This window comes from Gopherus evgoodei, chromosome 7, assembly GCF_007399415.2.
Source record: "Gopherus evgoodei ecotype Sinaloan lineage chromosome 7, rGopEvg1_v1.p, whole genome shotgun sequence".
NCBI classification, from domain to species: Eukaryota; Metazoa; Chordata; order Testudines; family Testudinidae; genus Gopherus; species Gopherus evgoodei.
This window is the reverse complement of record NC_044328.1, coordinates 119,878,287-119,892,804: the sequence shown is the minus strand read 5'-3', so window position 1 is coordinate 119,892,804 and position 14,518 is coordinate 119,878,287. Positions and strand designations below refer to the sequence as shown.

The 14,518-nt window shown below is 38.3% G+C and overlaps 1 protein-coding gene and 1 non-coding gene across 2 annotated transcripts in view; one reads left to right on the top strand and one right to left on the bottom strand.

Moving 5' to 3' along the window:
- The window catches only part of PPP4R2 (protein phosphatase 4 regulatory subunit 2), a 45,545-nt gene extending 35,609 nt beyond the window's left edge, over positions 1–9,936 (top strand). Inside the window, exons 4-9 of the mRNA XM_030568811.1 lie at positions 1,273–1,366; positions 3,293–3,330; positions 5,103–5,177; positions 5,520–5,663; positions 6,417–6,685; positions 7,563–9,936. Coding sequence (XP_030424671.1) covers positions 1,273–1,366; positions 3,293–3,330; positions 5,103–5,177; positions 5,520–5,663; positions 6,417–6,685; positions 7,563–7,876 — 934 coding nt within the window. The 3' untranslated portion in view covers positions 7,877–9,936. The remainder of the gene's footprint in view (positions 1–1,272; positions 1,367–3,292; positions 3,331–5,102; positions 5,178–5,519; positions 5,664–6,416; positions 6,686–7,562) is intronic.
- Positions 4,463–4,556, bottom strand: LOC115655692. The gene has a single exon (XR_004001478.1). It is a non-coding gene; the product is annotated as a small nucleolar RNA U13 (small nucleolar RNA).
- Positions 9,937–14,518: the final 4,582 nt, after the last annotated feature.

The window sequence follows — 14,518 nt, the reverse complement described above, 5'->3', positions numbered from 1 at the left end:
TAATGACTTCAAGCTCAGACAAATTGAGTTACAATGCTTAAAAAGCAGTATTGCATTCCTGTACCGTAAATCACAAAGTTTTGCTAGATGCTGATTATTTTGTTACAAAATAGATTTACTGTAAATATATATTAATACATGCACTTCCCATAGCAATATTTAAGATCAGCTAAACTTAAATATTTGATCCTGTTATGCATTGTTAAAATGAGAAATATCAGTTGGTCTTGCTAGTGTTTGTGTGAAATCAATTACTAAATTGCTAGACAGAGGACAGATTGTATGAACAAAATATTATATGGGTATATAGCCCTGTCCTATTTCAGTGCCGCAGAAAAACCAATCATACTTATTTTGTTTTTATTTATATGTATCAACAGAGCTGAACATGTAGATACCATATTTTTCTGAACTGTTATTAACTGGTTGTACTATTTACAAAATGTAATGGATTTCCTATAAACTGTAAAATCAAAATAGGTTCTTGAGAATCACTTATTTTTGCCAGATGTAGGAGTGTGAATCTTTGTTTTAAAGCATTTTTACTATTGCTGTTTCACATATTTTGTTACCATCATAATTTACCCAATAAAAGTAATCTTAAACTGTGACTGATTTCTTGAATTGAAATCTACATGTAACTTAATTATTGAATACAGTGTGCTAAGTGAATTTGTGATTTTTTTTTTATTTTATTTTTTTTTTTGGAATGATGTCTTTTGCATTTTTGGTGGAGGATGTATTGCCCGAAAGTGTGTGCTGTTTTCTAAGTGTTTATGCAAAATGAGAAATGTAAATCCAAGATTAAAGCTGTCTGCAGTTGGAGCTAAGATTGTGATTCCCAGCTTGCATAGACATAATTGCACTACTAATTGAGCTACTTGCTAAAAATGGTAGCGTAGATGCAGAAGCATAGGAAGCAACAAATAGTGACATGGGCTACCTACCCCAAGTACGTGTCCACAGCGTGTGCATACTCCGGGGCAGCTATCCTAGGCCACAGCTGCCCATGCTACTATGGCTGCACTACCATTTTTAGCCTGCTAGCTTAATGAGCACTAATGAGATTATGTCGACATGATCTGGGATTTACACCCCTACCTCCAAGTGCAGAGGGAACTAACTACCCTTTTACTACAAGCTTTCAGTCAAATTCTGCTTCCTCTGTTTGAACCTTTTCAGCCTGCAGGGAGAGCAATAATGCAGTTGCTTCCTAGCAGCCTTTTACGCATTAAGTACCATTTACATTGTTCTCTATGTATTTCATTGCAGTATCCCCTTTACTATTCAGCGACTTTGTGAGTTGCTGACAGATCCAAGGAGGAACTATACAGGAACAGACAAGTTTCTTAGAGGAGTGGAGAAGGTATGTTTTCCTTTCAGAGGCATTGGAGCTAAATTGTAACTACGCACTATATCATATTTAAATGACTCCCAACGTTTTATTGGCTTCATTATGGCTATAATAGCAACTCCAATGTGGTTATTTTTTAAAAAAAGATCACTGCAAAAAGCTATTCTAAAATGTTTTTGACTCAAAAGCAAATAAATTCCAGGATTAAGGCTGTCTCTGTTAATCAGTTTGTAGTGCTCCAATATTGCAATTTATATAGGATTTAATATCGCTCATTGTTCTGAGCCCCACCACTAAATAACTGAGCCATATGCAATGGGTGCAACCATATAAGTTCTTCCTTCCTTGCTTTGTGGGTTTGAACCAAACTCAAAAATCTCTCCTCCAGCTTTTATTTTTTAAATCTCTTTAATTTTTTTAGCACATTAAAACTCTCATTAAGTGCATACAGAACTTGTTTGTAGTATTTATATAGAATGTTCTCCAAAAGCATGCAGTACAACTTCCAGAATTGATGTCAAATTGTTGTTCTCCTGGGAAGGCCCAGTTACATTTAGGGCATGTGAAAGTTGTCATGGACTGCAAATTAGGGCCCCATACTGCTGCTGACCTATAGTGGATCTGCCACTGATGCTTACGGCTGGTTTCAGAGTAGATTGTAGCACTCATCTAGTAACTAAATTTTTTTATCTAGTAAAGCTGATATAGTGTTCAGCAGTGAGAGGAAAAATTATGCAGTCCATTTCTTTAGTTGCACCACTGTTTCTGCCCTTTGTGCATGCAATTACCAGGATTGTAATTGTACAATTGCAGTAATACGATATTAGAAAACGTGGCTCTTGATAACTGATACCTAAAACTAAAACCTCATTGAAATGAATAGAGCACCCTTAAGAGTTGTTTCAGGCTAAAACAGTGCTACAGTGTTCATGTTCAGAAAGTACTTGAAATTGTAAGAGTTACAGACTTAGGCACTCAAGTTTGAAAATCTTGGCCTTGAGATAGATATAGATATAGATATTTTTTTAAGTGTGTGTATTTTACAGTCTGATTTTTATCATGGGGGATCGAGCAGTCTGATACATACCTTGAATCTTCTGGTAGTTTGACACCTTTGTTAGAAACCTAATCAGCGCTTTCTGATATTTGTGTTGATGTTCATGTTGTTGGAGCATGTTTTGTGCTGTAATTAGTAGCAACCAACCATCACACATACTGGAGTATGTAACATTGCATGTTATCTTTAATTGCTAATTCAGAAATTCCTGTTGTTGTATGATTCTTATAATGCACACTAAAAACTGCATTGGCATAGTCATCTTGTATATGCATTAGCTATCTTTCAAACAATCAGCCCTTTTTCTGAAATAAAAAAATGGTCTTATACTTTTTCCACACTAAGGATTTTTCTGAAATTCTCACTGTTGGTGTAGCAGTAGTGAAGCCCGGCCTGGGCTAGGACTGATGGGAGTACTAGTGTAAACCAACAGCTGGTGATTACATGACATAGGGTAAAAATTATTATAGCTTTGCTACACCTACCACTGTTGAAGAGCACCGGCAGCAGTTTGGGATTGTCACAGTTCCATGTGGAGTATCAGCTTAATGTAACCAAAACATCTTAAGTTACAAACTTCACCAAAATGTGGCTTAAATTGCTTTGACCTCTACTGTAGCATATTGGAAATCTTGTTTGGTTTGTAGTCTTCATAGTAGCAAAGCACCTTTACCATTGAGGATTTTAGGATGTAAAAATTACTTCCAAGGTTGTATTTGACTTCAGAATAATCTAAAGTTCTGTAGAGAATATTACTTTTATCAGCTAGAATTTTTTAAATCCGGCTGTCATGTTAATCTTCAAGTTTACAAGTTCTGTCAGGATCAGTAATGTTTCATTTTTCTGCCTCTAAACTCACTACATTTTTTTTTGTATTACAGAATGTCATGGTGGTCAGCTGTGTATACCCATCTTCAGAGTAAGCATAAATTTACTTTCAACTACTTAAAGATTTGGGATTATATTAGGAGGGGGTTTTTTTGTGTGTGTTCTTGTTGCTGGCAATAATGGTGTATCTTCTTGCCAACAAGAAGACATGCACTTCAAAAATTCAACTTCCATGTCAATGAGTTAAACAAATGCCCTTCAAAATCTCACAAACTTTGTGTGGCAAAAGAGGTGATGTCCTGCAGGCATACACTGCTTGCTGGTCTACCTGTGTAGTAACTTTGGGATGAAAAACAAGCTTCTGAGCCAAAATTTACAGCACGGTTTATTAATTCAAAACCATACATGAGTGCATTAAACAATGCCTTTTTTAGAATTGCATCATCCCCACTCTTATGCTAATATTTTGTCAGTCTTTATAACAAACTCTTTTCCTCTTCAGAAATTAATTCCTTTTGCAAAAATACACTCTGAACTGCAACTTGGCATACAAAGTGATGCTTAGTAGGGGCACAAATATGGGTTTAGTTTGGGTCTCTTGAAAAACAAACATTGAAGCAAAAGTGAAAGATTCAGAGATTAGAATCTCATTGGAACTGAGCCAAAGGGAATATAGATTCCTGCCTTCACAACTCATTTCAAGAGAGGATTCTTAATCACCCATCCCACTACTAGTAGGGTTGTCCTACAGTAGGCAGTTTAGTGGTCCGATGACATCTTGTGCTGTTCCATCTATTTAGATAAAACTAGATTATGTCTGAGTGCCTGGAAGACTGCAAAGTAAAGTACAGGATCTGGAGACAATGATGGGGCAGTGAAAGGGAGTAATTTAAAAAAAAAAAAATCTACACTTGTATGAAAGAGGAAAAACAGACTTCAGAAAAGTGGCTGTAGGGCCAGTTGAGTTGTCTAGAAGAGGAAGTGCCAAATTTTCTTCTACCTCAGCCTGTCTTCCTGTGCCTGCAAAAGCTACTTTCCCAACTACGAGAAGGCCCCCCATCACCATTCTAATTTGAATAATGTAGGTAAAGCACAGAAACAAGCTCTTGCAATGCTATTATCTTAAGATGAGGCTGTAAAATCATAGAAATGTAGAACTGGAAGAGACCTTGATAGGTCGTGTAATCCAGTCCCCTGCAGTGAAGCAGAACTAAGTATAAAAATGACAGTACTGTGCCCCGTCATAACAGTTAAGGATGGCACATGTCACACAGGCATGTGAAAACCCTACTCATCACATGTCAGAACCTGAAGGATGTTGAGTGGGTTCAGAGTGTGTAGGGTCTGAAGGCATTCTTGCTGGATCAGCATCTATTCTGTGTGGAGAGTATTGTCCTCCAAAGGGTATGGTGTAATGGGGAAACTGACCTTTAATGAAGGCCAAACTTGGTGGTGGTGGTTTTATCTTTTACATCTATCCAATAGTCATGCATGACATTTTACATAGCCAGTAGAAACGCTTCCTGCCTGCAGAGTTTAAAATCTAAAGCCCCAATCCAGAAAACAGGTATGCATGCACTTCACTTTAAATACGGATATAGTCACATTAAAGATAAATTATTTAAAGGAAATTAGAGGATGTCAAGGAAGATATTCGGGGTATAAGGAATAAAGGCAAATGACAGTGCACTTAATGGATATTGAAGTCAATTTGGTTGTAAAAATAAACCCAGTGTATAGGAATATATTATTTAAATCTAGTAATCTGTAATTACTTTTAACCAAGAAGATTTTTTTTTAAATCTCCTTCTGTGAACTAAGGAACCTTAAATTGCTAAGTATAATATTTTTGATTTTTCGTAGGAAAAATAATTCCAATAGTTTAAACAGGATGAATGGTGTTATGTTTCCAGGAAACTCACCAAGTTATTCAGAGAGGTAAGTTGGGCAGGTTCATTTTCAAGAGGCAACATGTACTTGGTTGGGGGTGTGATAGAATGAAGAAATCTTGTGGTTTTGGGAGCACCTGGCCCAGACACCCTGCCATAGTAGGGTATTACAGAATGCCACTGATGCTTTAAAATCATTTTTTAATCCTGTTCGTGTACAGGTGAATTTTACTGATTTTGCATGATAGGATGTATGCTGGATTTTGGGCTAAATAATTCAGCTTTGAAAATTAAAATATTCTAGCATGTTCCTTTTCCAAGGTTTCTGAATCTAGAGTATATTTTCATTTTTTAATCCTTTTTGATTAAACAAATTAATTGTATTCTTTAGATCTAATATAAATGGTCCTGGAACTCCCAGACCAGTAAATCGACCGAAGGTTTCCTTGTCAACTCCTATGACAACAAACGGTTTGCCCGACAGCACAGACAATAAAGAATCAAACTTGCAGCAAAAGGAAGAGAAAAACCACAGGTTTGTGCGGAATAATACATATTGAATATTTCATTATTCTCATGCTTCACGTTTACAATATTGTAAATACTTTTAAAGTAAAATGTCCCTTTTGGTAAAGACATTTCAAAAGTATTGTGGTAAATACTCAGCTGTATTAGATATCTACTTGCTACTTTTTATTTATTGACCTAATATATGCAAAGTGAAGATTTGTATTGGGCTGTGACTCTCCAGTAGAATTGTCTAGTTGAACATGTTACTCAGCTTTATTTGCTGAGTTTTTATACATTTATAGTAGTCCAGCTCTTTTCTGATTGTGTGGACATCTAGTAAAAAAGTGTGACTGAAAAATGATTAACGTTGAGTTAAGAGGGGATCTCTAAGTTTTCACATTTAACTACTACCAGGATGGTACGCTAAAACCAGTACATTTTAAAATCATAAATGCTTGTTACTTATAGATCTGCCTTTCCTCAAATCATCATAAACCATAATCCAGACTCACCATACATCAGCCCAATCATACAACTCCTTCCCAAATGCTGGAAAAAAAGAGTGGTCTTTACCTCATGCCTGAAAATATAATAAATCTGGGCTTTAGCCAATAATGAGCAGATTGAGTTCTACAGTGTAGGATCTCTCCTGGAGAATACCTTGCAAATAATGTTCTCCCATGTGCTGCTCTGTTGATCTCAGATGAGCAGTTTAAGAAATGAGGCAAGATATGGAATGTGTTTTGGTACTCACACGTGGCTTCTTTGGGTCTGACAGTGAATCACCAGCATCTGAATCAGAAGGTACTCAAGGCAGCCCTGTAAAAAATAAGCACCCTGAAGATGACCCTGTAGAAGCAGAGGGACATGAGGTAAAAAGACTTAAATTTGACAAAGAAGGGGAAGCAAGAGAGACATCTAACCAAACCTCCTCCAGTGAAGTCCCTTCGGTCATGACAGAAGAGACTGAAACATCTTCTACACCTCAGGATAAAGAAAAAGATACTAGCTGTACCAGACAGCATTGTACAGAGGAAGAAGAAGAAGGTATTTCAGATTTATCCATATATGTGTAATGTTTTTCTAGGGACTGGGAATCCTCTAGGTTGTATCTAGATCTACCTTGGGACCTTCCTTCTCTTGAGGACGCCTGAACGGGGCAGGGACTACACTTAACAGTCAGTGTTATTCCTAAATTACAGCGAAGTGAATGTAAGGTGATTCTTGTCCTTGAAGCTGAGCATCACACAGCAATTTGTATCTCAAACAGTGCCAGGGTAGCAAGTCAAAAACCTAACAGCCTTGTGAGTTGTAATGCGGAGTACTATCCAGAGGGCCGTGAAGCTGGCACTAGTGCAGGGTAAACAAATACATATTATATCTAGAAGAGGCTGGCATTAATTTGTATCTGCAGATTCTTCCTCTCTTCCGTTCTGGTTCCCTACATTCAAGGTTCACAGCGTAGTTTGTAAAATATCCTGCTAAGTGGAATTTTGATGTCCGCGTTGTGTTCAGAACAATTTTATGTTCTCACAACTCATATCAAGAAGACTGGCTACTCTTGGGAAAAGATATGGAAATGTTAAGAAGTAAGAAAAGCCCGTTCATCGCTTAAAAGCTTCTCTGTATAAAGTCACAAGGTTTAATGGTGTCAGACTACATTCATATTTATATTGTAAATCCTGTGTATAATATGATGTTGTGGAAGTTGGTAACTTTAGTATTTTTAAGGTGGTTCAGAGTTTAAAATTTACATCAACTCATATTTTCTATAGAGGAAAAACAGAGGAATGCATTTTTATACGCAAAATAAATCTGTTCCCTAGTGTAAATGTTTGGGTATTCAAACTAACTTAATACTATTGTTGACTTGTTTAAAAAGAATGTACTGTTAATATTAAGTCATGAATGTAAATGCTTTCAGAGTCCTTCATGTCCCCAAGAGATGTTTCTCCAGAAAGAAAAGATCAAGAAAAAGACACTGAATCCTTAACTGTGAATGAAGAGATCTCCGAGGAGAATAATCAAATGGAGGAATCTGACCAGTCTCAAGCAGAGAAGGTTTTATGTTCTGAAGACAGTGAAAATAGTGGATCTCTCATTAGGGGAGCTGACTGCAATGAAACTGAAGAATTAGGATCATATGCCAGTGAAACTCCTGAAACAACATCAGAGACCCCTATGGAAAACAGTGATGAAGCCACAGAAGCTGCAGAAGAACCTATGGAGCAAGACTAATAATTTAAATACACTTAGATGCAGTATTTTCCATAAGGCTCTGGTTTTACACTGTATAAATAATTTTATGTAATAAAGTGGACCTTTTAGTTTTACAAGAGAAGCAGGTTGTAAAATAAACTTCTCCATGGATCGAACCCTGAAAGAGCTGTACATGTTAAGAACTGTGAATACCAGCTCCTTCAGGTCCTGCTTACCGCTGACTTTTTGGTTTGGTCAAATCAGTGGTTTGTGTATAGTTTTTTTATTTAGAATAAAAGTTTTTAAACTGGAAGGTAATTATAATTTTGACAATTTTTTGGAGATTACCACGTTTAGTTATATGTACGCAAGAAAGCTTTTTGTCTTGTCTTTCTGACAGCTATAGCCGTTACTTCAGATTTTGGTTAAGTTTCAACATTAACATGTGAATTGTAGGGTTTCATGCTGGTTTCCAGACTTATTTGACTACATACTATGGAACCTTAAATTATGTGTTTAAAATGTTACTTTGTACACAAACACACACAGAAACACACACACACACACACACACAATTCTGAGGGGGGAAATGTTATATTTTTCTGTTTCTACAAAAGATAAATACAGTGTACACTTTTTCTATTGGAAAAGACTGAGTTCACCTCTCAAGGCAGTTTTTTGCCTCTGAATAAACCAAATAAAATCTGGCCCATATGGAACACTGGAAATCTTAGCATTGTTGGAAACACCAGGTGAAACACATTCCAAGAAAACTGTTAAGACTACAACACTTTTATATACTTCTGAGGTGCCTGAGTGAAAGGATTTCATTTATTTATGAGAAAATGTGCTTTATGTGGAGGGCGGAGTAATCAAAACTTGATCTTAAACTTTTGTAGGTGGAATGTTTGCAAACCTAATAATATCTCAGAAAAGTTGGACAGCTAACTTGCCTTTTGAATGCTTCTCAGAGCATTGTGAATATTACAGAGGAGTTTCTTTCAAAGTTCTATGTAGGCAAATGTCATTGGTATGATACACCACTGTATTGGAAGAATTAATATATTACCTTAGTTATGTACCTGAGCTAAATGACTAAATGTTTTAGGGGTGCATAGAAATCACCATAATTTGTATAACATTTTGGAAGTGAACTAAATATTTTTGAACATGCTACTTTGACAGCCAATGTTACTTTTTTTTTTCCAAACCAGCTCAAAGCACAACTACTGCTTTAAACTCGCAATGTTTTCCAATTCCCATATTTAAAGATATCCAAACTGCAACCTCCCAATCATAATTACTGGCTGCCAAATTTATACCTGTTCTTCAACTGTATCTTTTTGATATTTAGAGTTTTTAAATTTCTGTAAAGTAGATTTTTGTAGATTGTAATGAGTGCTCACTGCCATTGTGAAACGGTATATAATTGTATAATTTCTGTGTGTAAACTGAATGCTTGGGCTTTCAATACAGTATTCATATAAAGCAATAAATATTAATGTTATAAAACATTTGAGTACATTTTTATCACAATATAAAAGGATTCCATTTTTTCGTTGAAGTTCAGATTCCTGAAGTACAAAAATGACCTCATGCTAACAGTTTCTTGTTCTATGTGATATGCTTTATATATACGTTTGGGGAAATACAGGTTTTGAATAGTACCAGAATAATTTGGCTCAGTTTGTATATTTGTAAGGTAATGTACTACTTACTGACTTTGCTTGCCCATCAAGTTCAAAGCAGACTGGATGTATTCAGGGGAGAGGCTTGTTAAAAGGATTTTTTTAAGATTAGTGTTCCCTAGACAGAATGGAAATCAAACATTAACAGCTTGTTTTCTTTCACCATGCTGAAGGGTTGGCTTTGTATCATAAAAATAAAAGGACTGAACCAAAATGTTGGAATTAGGAACGTTTTTCAAAAATGACGTAACATACTGACATCATACCTTTTTTGGGGTTTTTTGGAATTTTTTTTTGAAATATTTTACCAATGAGAACAAAATTTTAAAATTTTGAAGCTGAGATTTCTGAAATTTTCTTTAGAATGTTTATTTGTGAAAATATTGTCAATAAACCTATTCTTTAAGCACCTATGACCTTTTGATATGTTTATTTTAGCAAATGTTTAGTATTGCAGAACTGTTAAACTTGCTTGAATAACTCAGATGTATCCCCTTGTAAATCAGCAAATGTTGCTCTCTTGCAATGAGAATAACTACTGCTAAAGTAAACTCATGTTTGAATACACATCATACCGTAAGTGTTAATTGCTTTTAAATATATCTGCATTTAAACACCAGTTAATTATGAAATAGCACAGGTAAGTGCACATGTTGCTAACTTTCTGTACATGCTAGTAATTGGTATTCAGTAGTTCCAAAGCAGAAGCATAGTCAGATCTCTAATGTGTATGACTGCATAGACAACCATTGTTCCCTACTATTATAAATGCATGTAATTACATGTACTCATATCTCCACACTTATGGCTTGATTTAAAAAAAAATGAATACCTACAAATACCACAACAGCATACATCATGTACAAGCTATTTTAGTATTTACATACATGAATAAGCATGTAGCTTATGTGCCATCTCTTTTTTAAAAAATCAGAATCTTATTTATTGGCCGCCCTCACTTCTAAGGAGTAGCCAGTTAGTCTTTTTAGAATAGTCCTACTCTAGTTAGTTTTGAGCTAGTGTTAGTCTTTCATACTTAATCCGCAAACACTGAGTCAACGTTCAGAATAAGGTGTGTCAGATGACACACTATAATTGCTACATTGCTAATTAAAGAATTTTTTTAAATTAAAATGTATGGATACTATGTGTGACAGGGTCAGGCTAGATGGCTACAGGAGAGTGTTAGAAGGCAGCTATATTAGTCCCAAAATAAATCCCTTTTCCTTGAGTAAGGTAACAGGCAGTTCCAGAATAAGCAGGAGCTTGCTGGAACCAACTAAGGTAGGGAGGCTAATTAGGACACTTGGAGCCAAATAAGAAGAAACTGCTAGAATCAATTAGGACAGGCTGGCTAATCAGGGAACCTGAGTTAAAAAGGACCTCACTTCAGTTTGTAGCAGGCATTAGGAGTGGAGAGCAAGAAGGCATATTGCTGAAGGATTGAAGAGTACAAGCATTATCAGACAGCAGGAGGAAGGTCCTGTGGTGAGGATAAAAAAGGTGTTGGGAGGAGGCCGTGGAGAAGTAGCCCAGGGAGTTGTAGCTGACATGCAGCTGTTCCAGGAGGCACACCAGACAGCTTCAGTCCACAGGGCCCTGGGCTGGGCCCTGGAGTATAGGGCGGGCCTGGGTTCTCCGCAAACCTCCCAACTCCTGATCAGACGCAGGGGGAATTGACCTGGACTGTGGCTTCTACCAGAGGGGAAGGTCTCTGGGCTGTTTCCTGACCCACATGGTGAATCTGAGACGAGCAAATCTGCCAATAAGCGCAGAACCCACCAAGGTAGAGGAGGAACTTTGTTGCATACATAATGCTAATAAAGCTTAGACCTGGCTGCTGTGGCACTTATGCTATTTTATATTATAGCATGTGTTCATGCTTCAAATATTAATACTATAGTAGGGTAAAACTTAAGCTGGAATAAGGCCCTTTAGTTTCTCTGCACTGGAATGAGAATCTGGAGTTGATATGTTTAAATGTAGCAATTTGAAGCATTTTTAATGGAAACTATAGGTGTCTGTCACACCTCTCAGGTCAGATTCTTGGACAGCAGGCTAAACGAGCGATGGCTGTGATGGACTGCTTTGGCACACTCACACCTTCAGTATTGTCCGTTTATGATTCCAGAACCAGTGGGCCTACACAAATGAGTTCAGCTTTACAGAACGAAAAGGGATATATAGCTCCTTATTTCATAAATTGAATTCGTGAAACCTTTCAGTTATGCCCTTTGGATTATCCAATGCAAAAAATTTTTTTCTATTTTAGAATGTAAGATCTTTGGGGGAGGGTCTGTCTTCTGCATATACAGAGCCAAGCATAGGTTGGATTTAAGTAATCCCTTTGGATCTACTGCTCATCTAGATGGGCAAAGTAAAAATCCATATCCAAAATGTTTGTATCAGATCAATGCCTAAGATTCCTCAATACACATTACAAAAGCCATCTGGCTATTTAAACATTTCAGCAGGGAGTACTTAGTAATTTGGAAACTAACTTAGAACTGCATTCGGCTCTCATCTGGTGTAGATGATACATGAAACTAGCTGAAAAGTGTATTTCTTTGTCTTAATCACGGGGTACTTTTTGCTGTAAACTTTCAAAGTTCAGGAAGTGCACTGGCTGCAGGGATCCAAGCAAGTGCAGCACTGTGACTCCAGTTATAGAAAGGCACAAAATATTGTACTCTCCTTTCATGGGTTCAGTACAAAAGACTACAATGGCATCTCTGAAAGAAACTAAAAACAAAACTTTCTCACTCGTGGAAGAACTAAGACAAATATCCAGAGCTGGAGCTTGGTCATATCCTTATTTCTAGGAGGCAGGCAACTTTAGTTTTATTCACTGAAAATGACTGGCCAATTATCATTATTAGCTGTCAGTGGGAATCTAAGTTTTGACACAATGGATGTATCTCCTGTCTACAATTGAGATACATGATACAAACATTCCTTTTAAAAGTCTGGCAGTTTCCTTGCATGTAATATTCTGTGGCCAAACTCAGAATCACTGGGCTGCCTCTGCAGGTAAAGGAAATGAGGTTTTCAGGACCACAGTGATTCAGTGAGGTTTTCAGTTGAACAGTGATTCAGCCTAATGTTGTTTGGTATATGTCTCTTCTGTAATTGATACATTAGGAAATTCAGAGTTTAATGGGCCTTAAGCTCTTACTATCACCTGTGTGCTGTCTTGGCTTATTGTTAGTAGGTGGAGTTTAATGTGAAATAAGCATAAATACTGACTGGTTTCAGACCTGTTAAAATGACTTCCCCCCCACCCCACCCCCAGCCTTTTTCAATCAGCTCTGCATAGAGAAAGCTATTGTTACACTCATGCAGTTGTTTATTCCTGTGCTGTAATACTGAGCATGCCTTTCATACTTGATCTTCCATCTGTTCAAGAAAAGTATTCCAGCTTTTTGAAAAAAGCAAAACCAAACCACACACATTCATAGCTCCAATATCGTAAACAAGGACAATCAATCCTGTTCTTATTCAGACCTGGTATATTTATGTTCTCAGTTCAAAAGGAGGCACTGCAGCCTGATTTTTGAGAGTGGAGTTCAGGAGAGAGTCCATCTTGCAGCAGAGGAAATCAAGGAGAGTGGTGTGGCTTTGGGAATTAGCTGCTGCTAGTGCATATTTACCATGGGTGTTGCTATACTTGTGACTGGAGGGAGTGCAATTAGGGTGACCAGATGTCCTGATTTTATAGCGACAGTCCTGATTTTTGGGTCTTTTTCTTACATAGGCTCCTATTACCCCCCAGGCCCTGTCCCGATGTTTCACACTTGCTGTTTGGTCACCCTAAGTGCAATCCTTGTTGGTCAAGAACTGTAATGAAGTTGTTAGCTGTAAGGTTCTAACACCCTCTCCACTGTGCTGTATGTCACCCTTCTTCACTGAATGTGGCAAGGAGGCAATTGTGCTTTGTTGGATGTGTGTGGGTGGAACAACTGTGTTTGAAAGAAACCCTGGAGCTGATTTTGGGGAAGGGGAAATAGCGACATAGCTTGGTGGGTCAGATTTTGAGGAGTTACTGTTTACAGCAGGGGTGGGCAAACTTTTTGGGCCGAGGGCCACAGGTGGGTGGGGAAATTGTATGTAGGGCTGGGGTTGGGGTGCAGGAGGGAGTGCGGTGTGGGGGGGGAGAGGGCGGGGGGGTGCATTGTGCAGGAAGGGGCTCAGGGCAAGGGATTGGGGCAGAGGAACGGTGCGGAGTGTATGAGGGGGCTTGGAAGGGGGTTGGGGTTGAGGGGGCTCAGAGTAGGGGCTGGGGTGCGGGATGTACAAGGGGGCTCAGGGCAGGGATGCAGGAGGGGTATGGACTGCAGGGGGGGCTCAGGGCAGCTGATCCTGATCTGGTGCCTCTATTAAAATTAGCCGTCTCAGCTGTGAAAGGGTCAGGGAGACTACAGAGACAGGGGAGATAGCAGGGGGAATTCCCTCTCTCTGGGAAGGGCCTGGTGAAGGCAGGCTGGAGAGGACTTCAGGGAGCAGATTAGGCCTGGAGAGAAACCTGTGAGAAGCTGCCAGAGTCTCTAAGGAGGGGAGGCTAGGAAGAAGGGCCTCCAGGGAAAAAGCCTGGGGATACAGTGCTCAGTCCAAGAATAAAAGAAGGAAATCTGCAGTCTCCAGGAGAAGGGGTGAAGTGCAGGGAACTTTAGCATAGCCGGAGAGGGGCAAAGGATCTTCTGTTTCAAAGGTGACCCAGCTGGAGGGTCGGAGACAGGCCATCTCTACACTGAAGAAGTGGTCAGCAGGAGGTGCCAGAGGTGAAGACCTCTGCAGTGTCATGCTGTGAAGAGGCGATGCTACAGCAGAGAGTAGAACCACTTACGGGCACTCAGGGTATGCCCACACATCGACTTGCATTGAAATAGCCAAAGGTATGAATTAAATCATATATGTATATATTCCTCCTCACTTAAAGTCGTCCCGGTTAACGTTGTTTCGTTGTTACATTGCTGATCAATTAGAGAACAGGCTT